At 42.1% G+C, this 8819-nt stretch overlaps 1 protein-coding gene across 1 annotated transcript in view; it reads right to left on the bottom strand.

Moving 5' to 3' along the window:
- The window catches only part of RNF11 (ring finger protein 11), a 30335-nt gene continuing 21516 nt past the window's right edge, over positions 1 to 8819 (bottom strand). The window contains exons 2-3 of the mRNA XM_032695810.1: positions 1597 to 1766; positions 1 to 1226 (exon numbers count right to left, since the gene is read on the bottom strand). Of these exons, the coding sequence (XP_032551701.1) occupies positions 1055 to 1226; positions 1597 to 1766 (342 nt within the window). The 3' untranslated portion in view covers positions 1 to 1054. The remainder of the gene's footprint in view (positions 1227 to 1596; positions 1767 to 8819) is intronic.

Raw genomic sequence — 8819 nt, 5'->3', positions numbered from 1 at the left:
TACAGGAGACTGAGATACAGTATGTTTATTCTTAACTTCTGATAACCTAAGGACTACAAGAACGAGAGATGCAGTATCCATTTGCTATGATCCAAGACAACCATCTTTAGGGAGAAAGAAGTAGAATAAGTGATCAATACTAACACTACATTAGTTCCAAATATATATATTTTTTTTTTCAGTTATGGCAGCTTAACTATATATTGTTCATCCGGCCCACTTTTAATCTGATCAAGTTAAAGGTCACATATTAAAGTTTAAGGACTGTTATTTCATCAAAACCCAAGGAAGTTATAAAAACCCATGAAACCATAGTTTCACTGTAGGTCTTATATCTTCATATTCTGTATCACTAGTAGAAAAGGGATAATGCATCTCAGTTTGCTTACAAGCTAGGAGATCACTTTGAAGTCTGCATATTCCTAACTGCAAACAAAATATAGCACTTTTAACAGGTTATAAATAAACTGGTTTTCAAGCATAGAGCCAGCCCAACAATAACAATACACTATTAAAAAGACCTAAGGCAATGAATTCCATCTCCAATGAAAAAAAAAAAAAAAGAAAAAGAACTGTGCAAACAAGCTTAAAACTATTTCTTTGTGCCAGTGTTATAAAATGTAGATTTCAATAAAGCCTTGACCCAAATGCCAGGACTTGTGAAAAGAATCAGAACAAAACTGGTTACTTTATTTAGGAAAAAAATACTCTTATCTTGCTGCTAATAAAATTGGATACACGCAGTTTAAACATTTACAGTTGCTGTAACACTTTACACAATTCCTATATATGGGTGTAAGAACAAACATTAAAAGACAATGGTGGGTCAAGGCTTTACATTAAAAATAACAACCTACTTTTCTATAGTCTCTAAAATACTATGTTTTCCAATATTTGCAGCCATTCAGGAATATTTTTTTATTTATTTATTAGGAAATGTGTACTTTGTGCATGATCTTAATTCCTAATTCCTGGCTCTTTGGGCTGAATGACAAAAGGATCAAACCCATTGAAGTGGATGGTCTCCTTGGAGGTTCAGTAGAGAAACCCTGGCTCAGTTAGTCTCATATGATGAAAGCAGTGCTGCATCCACTGGCTCCATGCAGGATGGACAGGTAAAGGATCTCATCAACCAGTCATCTATACAGTCCAGGTGGTAAATGTGCATGCACGGCAGAAATCGGATAGGGTCCCCATAAACAAAGTCCATCATACAAATGACACATCTGGGGGGAAAAAAAAAATAAAATATTGAAGCTGCTGTTACCAAACCGAAAATGAAAAATAGTGTACTATCTACTCCTGGATGACTTTAGTATTTGTAGATACTGTGAGGAGTATCCTTGCATAGGAGAAAGGCAAGAGCCTTAGAAAAACAGAATAGTTTGGGTTGCAAGGGACCTTAAAGCTCATTGAATTCCACCCCACTGTCACAGGCAGGGATGCCACTCATAACATCAGCCTCCTGCATGGCCATTTCCTTTTTCAGACAGCTACGTTAAATTACAGTCCCTGAAAATAAGGCAGAAACAGAATGGCAAGACCAGGTTTCCCAGGGCAGTGCCACAAAGCAAGGCAACAGTGACTGTGACTTACTCTCTGATCTTCTTTTCGGAGCCGTCTCTCCCGGGATCATAGACTCCTTTAGGCAGGTGCTGGATAAGGCCTATCCGCTGCGCTATCCGGATCTGCTCTTCTTCTGTCAGCTGTGTGGCCAGCCGGGTCTGGCTTGGAGTTGGGTGATACACAGGAACAGGGACCTGCTCCTAAAATTAAAATATTTCAGTTAAAGACTACCACAGAGGCTTTCCTACCGTTTCGTAGCACAGAACTCGGCATTCAATTTTTCCTCTCTTAGTCCTACAAATATTCGTATGAACTCCCACTCCTACTTTGCAATTTTGGGGCTATAATTATACTGAGAACGGGATAAAGAATTGAGGCCAGTATTTGAGCAAGGAACTGCTTGTGGTTGTTCTCTGCAAAAGCTTTTGATCTCAAGGAATTGTTCATACATGAGATACCCGGACAACAAACTGCACGTGCCAGCAGGCAAATAAACCTTACAGGGACCTGGTAAACTGCTGTGGTAGGGAACTGAACAACATAAGGGCTGAGGGAGAGCCCTCAGCATGTGCAACAAAAAGCAGAATCTATGGGGGTTTTCTTTTACATTTAGGAAGAACTGTTTGCTAAGATGAGGGCACTGCCTACTCTTAAGTTTTAGAAAGGAAGGTTTTATTTGTTTTGTAATAACTAAAATTTACTTGAGCTGTTCTGGGCCACACAAGGTCCAATCCAGAACTGTAGATTTAATTCTTGGGGGTTAAAAAAATGTCACCTGAACAATAAGAAGAACAGCTTAAGTAAGTAACCCAAGTTTTACATTTCTTCTCATATATTAATATAATTTTATGGGTTCTCCCAAGCTGGACTTCAACTGCTGAAATGCTTAAGGTATATATTTTCCAAACAAAATATGGGCAATGCATAGGTATTATGCAGTCCTTCCTCTACCACATTCTCAGAAGCTTCTTTTGAATATTAATGAACTTTAGGTCAGATATTTTCACTGACATTTATATTAACATGGTACTTAATTTACTTGCTTTTAAAGTATTTTTTGATACATAAATACCAATTTTTAACAGGATATATTATTAGGACAGTATTGGCCAGTAGCCATAAATCTGCTGTTAACAGGGAGACAATTTCTTGCAAAAGGTCTATTTTGATGGTACTTCTTAAAAAGCAGAAAAAAACTCAACTTATAGATGTGTCTGAAAATAAACCTGCTGCATCAGAGACACGACACACTGATTAATCTGTTTGGAAAATGCAGAAGTTGATGTTTCAGAGGACACTGCTGCAGAGAGCAGGAGTGTGTGCAGCTGTTCTGGTCACCTCCGACCGCTCTCCCATTGTCCGCTTGCTCCCTCATCGCTGATGTGGGGGACACACGGGATTTCACTGTCTGACAGAGTAACCACCTTCCAAAACATGCATGTCCTTCCAGAGCACAGGCAGCCATGGGCACCTCCAGATATTCCCAGCAGGAACACGGCTGTGTTCCCCTCTCCTGTGCCCTCTGCCTCCTGCTCTGGCAGTGCTCAGTGTTCACCCGTCACCAACACCCGGCACAGCCCAGCTGTGAGTTTAACACTGCGCTTGGAAAACCTGATAAAGCCATTCTTATTTCACTGCTGGGGTGCACTGGAAGTGGACAGTCAGCTTCCAGACTCCTGGAAGGCCAGGAGAAAGCTGCCTGAGGAGTGTGCAGCCTCTCACCAGTGCTGCCCAACAGCAAAGTCCTTGCTCATGAGAAATGCTAATCACAGATACAAGTCTGCCTGGCAATTCTTCACTGAACACTATGCATGCCACTGGCAATTCAGCTGTGGGGTAGAATCCACAATCTTCTCTTAATTTAGCTACACTAGGATTTCCCCCTCTGATTTCCTGGCAGAACTCAGAGGAATTATGAGAAGGTTCAAAAGATAGAACACGCCAGGGGTTCTCCAAGTGATTAATTTCCCGACTACTCTAAACCGCATTTCACAGAACTCTTTTTAGATCAGCTGACTTTTAGTGCTTTAAATTATCTAAAGTATTCTCTAATCATCATTTGGATAGAGAAAAGCACCAGCTGAACCTACAGATGACCTGTCAGATATAAAGCATTCAGAAAGTGACTGTAACCTTTGGTGCCTGCAAAATAAAGCATTTTTCCCCTCACAAATGCTGCCGACCCTCTGTGCTGAACACAAGAGCTCGAGGCAGAGCCTGGTCCCAGTTTTATGTTTCAAGAACTTAACACCACAAATTCTCAGTAACTTTTTTTTCCAGGGCTTTGCTGTACTTCTTTGAACAGGTTATTAAATCAATAGCAGAAAGCATTACTGCTTCCTCCTTTATTTGTGACACAGATGTAGAGAACACTCAGCATTTGGAGAGAGATGCACGCCTCCTTCATGTCTTGGAAAAAAAAAGAGGAGCAGTATAACTAATGACAGGCACAGCATAGGCTGGTGCCAACATGGGCAGGAGGGGAGGCAACAGCTCCCCTTGCCCAAATCAGGGCTGCAAGTCATAGTGCAGGAAAGGCAAAAACAGGAGGGGGGGAAAAGGAGGAATAAAGATCCAAAAAACCCTCAAAATGTCTGAAAGTAGCAACAGCAACTGATAGTGAATGTCTGTACCAGAACAACAGCAAACTGATCACCTCAGTAAACATTATCCAGCAAAAGGGAACTACAATTAAATAAGAATCTGTTGTGAGTTAGAACAATTACATCTGGACAGCTCTGAAGTAAGCAATCAGGCAGCTACCCAGCCGACCACGGCTTTGGTTAAGTTTGGGAGAGTGAATAACATAACTTTTAAACCTCTGATAGACTAGACAAGAACAAAATCTCATTCTAGTCTTTTACAGGCACTTTCTGGGAGTGACCACCAAGGGACCATGTACTTGGGGAACCCACTTCTGCATTATTGCAAAGCCCCTCTGCCCTGGGTGTTCCCTGCAAAGACCTGAAGGGAGGCCTGAAGGACCACCTGGGTCCCTTTCCCCTGCCAAATACACAAATGCCTTCTCCCCACAGCCAGTGCTGCATGGAAACACTCCTCCCTCAGGCATCCTGTCTCAGGTTCCCTCCCAGCAAAGCTGCCCTGTGCTACATGTCTGACATGGCCCATTAAGGCGGGAATTTATAGTTGCCAGCTGTGGGCTTCTACAATTTCACATGCTAGACAAGAATCTCCTGTCAGATGAGTAACTGGGTAGAAATGGTGGTGTTGCCATGACGTCTTCATGCTTTGAAGGCAGAAAACTGGGGTTGGTGTGGCTGCTGTGAAAAACGTGTAAGGTAGTCCTGTAAATAAACCCGAGTGGCTGCTCCATGCCCAGGCACTGAACATGCTGTTTGCTGGCACTTTCATCTCACTCCAAATTGCTATTAAAAGCCTGCCCAAACTGAGCCCTGGACACAAACAAACCAGGAAAATGGAAGAACACAGCTGCACACATTGCAGTGTCACATTGTAGACTACATGGACACTGACACCCTTTCAAAGGGTCTTCTCCCCTCCAACAGGTCAAAAGAAAAGGTGTGTTCGTACCTGTATGGTTCTAAAAATACTTTATCATTTGTGAGAATCTGAGAGCCCAGATTTCTCAGACTGAGAAGCAGATATCCCCAGAGGGATCAAAGTAAGAGATGGAGCATGAAGTGCTCCCTCAGCAGACCCTGACGACCCCCCACCAGCTGAGCTGGGCTCCTTCAGCCCTGCTGGCACACCCCCAGGCTGGCCCCGCTTGCAGCCATCGCCCCTGACCACGCTGGCAGCTGCATCCTTGGGTTTCTCCACTACCAAATCTCTGGAGCGTTTTTGGAAGTTAAGCTCATCCGACAATAATTCCAAGCCGCCCGTAAGGCCGGAGTGCAACCCTCCTCACAGTCTGCGAGGGTTTATCACCCCTCTGCAAATCTTTCACAGTGTGTAAAGGTTGCTTTCATCAACCCACATTAAGGCAAGGTCCTGCTCACTCCAGTGGGGGTGTTCAAGGGTAACAACGTGAGGATTCAACACTTCAGCCAGCTCACATTCGTAGCTAGAGGCCCCTTGATATGTATATATATAAAAAAGACTCTACTACCCAAGTGATTATTATTTTACTGCAAAGAGGAGCACGAAATTTATTGCTCTGGTGTCTCATATTTCCCTTATCAACCATGGAAAATGTTTTTACAGACAAAATTACGAAATACTGAACTTCTAGCCAAAGTCTGTGTTATTTATCATTTGATACAGATGTCAGGCACTTCAAACCAAGATGAAATTTCATGCTAACTCTATTACTATATGCAAAAAAAACCCTAACTCAGGCCAAAACAAATAATCAAACCCACATATTACTGTTGGGCAATGAAAGAAAAATTACTTTCTGGCCCTTAATTTGCTTTAATCATTATTTTTTTCCCATATGAATCTAGTAATGATTAAACACCTCAGATGGCCATAGTCCTAGAGATACACAACTTTCTTCTTGTTCACAAAGTCAGTAGTGTCAGCATAAGTTTCCTTGGCTTTCTGTGCACAGAAATCATTCACTCCCAATGTTTATTCAGTCCTTAAAAACAGCAGCATTAATTTAGGCTCAAGGACTAGAGCAGGGTTTGTGTTTCCATCTCACCCTGGCTCCTCCTCCTTCAGGGGGGAGAAATTATAGAGGGCATCTGGAGGTCTGCATTTTTCACTCCTAATGGAAATAAACATTTTCACACATGGCTTAAAAGGCCCAGACACTTTCTATGTGCAGATTCCCAAGCACACTTTGGGTTCTCGACTAGAAAAAAGGTTTTATCAAGCATGATTTTCAGTTTTAAGTTTCCTCATCAATGCAACCTACCTTGGTTACTTATGCTGCTGTAAATCTGCTTTTCTCTTGTTTCAGAGTCTTTTTGTCTTGTTTTTGCAAGTGCCATGAATTTGTAATACTCTGAAAACAGGTCAGTGCTAGATCAGAAACTCTTAATCCCTGGATAAAGATTATTTTAAGATCCCTCTACGCCACATATCAGCAGTATGTTATCAGGGTTTTTGTCTGTTTGTTGTTTTTAGAATTGCACCAACATGCACAAATTATCCTTTCAGGACGGTCAAAGGTGAGATGAATAATTTATAACATCTAATAGTTCTAGAGGTTAAAGCTTCACTGCTGTCCTCAAGATCCTGTCTACAGCCACCTGCTTTCCACTATTGAATACTTTGCTAAGTTTCCATCTCTAGATTTTCTTCCTCACCTAATCCAGTGCTCTCCGTGTGTCTCACCCTGCGATATTAATTTGCATTTTATCACCAGATCAACAGCATATCTGTTAATTCAGTCTGACAAAGGAGACAAACATCTTCCAAGCTACGTTCATCCTAAATCTTTTTTACACTTTTTAAAATACCAGTAGCTGTAGTGCCTATGCTCCTTGCGGTTGCTGCCTAATTAATTAATGCAAATATAACAGTTCCATTTGCATTTCCCCAGCCGTTCCCACAGCTCTTTTTTTGAAATCCCTTCGATATGCAAACGTCTTTCATGAGACACACTGTGTGAAGGCAGCTGCCCTGGTTCACACACAGCTGCAGCAGGGCTGCACAGCCTTTGCTGCTCACCAGCCCTCCAACACCGACCTGACACACGGCCAGGCCCCTCTCCAGCCCAGCAGCTGAGGTGCTTAGCAGGGAGCCTAAATAACTTACCTAAATAAGAACAACCTCAATTTATAGACGTAAAGTCAGGAGGCGAGAAAAAAGAAATTGTGCTTTTGGGGTATTTTTGAAAAATCCTTGATGAATGTGATGGAATTTTCTCTTTGCTTTATTACTCATAAGGAACTTGCTGGGATGATGGTCCAGGGGCCTTTTCTGTGAATGCCATTCTGACTGGGGTGAAAAGACTCAAACTCCATCCATATGTGAACACACATTCTGAAATAATATCCTCCCCCAAGACACATTAATGTAAAACCACGCGCCATTATATTGTGCATTATACGACAGCTAGAGCTTACTTTAATAATCCTTAGAATATTATGAGCAGCCTGCCAACTGTAAAAGCCTTTTTCTGTCATACAGGAGAGAACAGTTCATTTATAAAGGTGAACAGCAGTTGCTATAAAACATCATGTAATGAAATTGTTACCCAATTTTTTATACTGCTGCTTCCAGGTAGCCACTCTGTATGAATAACTGTGACAGCTGAACACTCAATGCTAGAAAGTTCTTCTGAAAGAAAAATCTCCTCCTCTCCCAACTGGAGGGGACATCTGGGGCAGACAGCCAGGTCAGATACACATGCACAGACACACACACTTCCTACCATGATGTTCTTAAAGGAAAATTAATAAGAATTCTGGCATTGTAGGAATTTGGCACTGTAAATATGGTCGGTAATTAATATAACAACTGACTACGGAACCAGTGTTCACCAGAGGAGAGGAACTTGCAGAATCTGCACAGTATTTCTTCAGCTGCTGACTCCAATTAAGAATCAACACCTGGTTTGAGTCATGGATCACTTCAGAGGGAGGTGTTTTCTTGGAGAAAGCCAGTTTTTCTGCAGTGATGGTATAGTCTCATTTAAACTATAACCAAAACTGTAAAATTGTCCTGTGCATTTTTCACAATTATTCCACTGACATTACTAGGAAAGAAGAGTTGGAAAAGATTAGCAACCATGAAAGAGACTCCTGACTGACAACTCTTAAAATATCACCTGTCCCCTGAGCTCAGCTTTGCTACCAAAAATAGGACTGGGGCAGAGGGAGAAGAGGTACAAACTAGATGCATCCTGCCTGCTGCTTTCCTAGACAGTGACAAGGGCTGTTAGAGAAATGGACTTTGTTTTCAAGTTTTGTCCCAGTGCTGTCACACAAACCCAAAAAGGCTACCTGCTGCCAAGACAAAGAGTTGGCAGTGCCCTTGCAGCTTGGCCACAGCAAACCCAGCCTTACCTGGCAGATGGAAATCACCTGGAGCTCTGCAGAGTCACCTGCTCTGAAATTTGATTAACCATTAGGGCAAACCTAAATACAAAAGATTAGCAAGAAAGAGTTGTAGGGGAAAAGCAGTAATTAAAAAGCAGTAATTAATCCCTGGAAGCACAATCTCCTGACAGAGTCAGACAGTTTTTACATTTCTAGGCTGCACAGCAGGTTTCTCTGACTCAAGGACGTCAACCTTGGGTACGGTTCCACTGGCTGATTTCTCATTCACCAGCTTTGTGTCAGTTTTAGGTCTCCTTGTTCCTTTCTCCAGAGATCCCA

Source organism: Chiroxiphia lanceolata, chromosome 9 (assembly GCF_009829145.1).
Source record: "Chiroxiphia lanceolata isolate bChiLan1 chromosome 9, bChiLan1.pri, whole genome shotgun sequence".
Classification (NCBI taxonomy): domain Eukaryota; kingdom Metazoa; phylum Chordata; class Aves; order Passeriformes; family Pipridae; genus Chiroxiphia; species Chiroxiphia lanceolata.
This window is presented reverse-complemented; position numbering and strand designations above follow the sequence as displayed.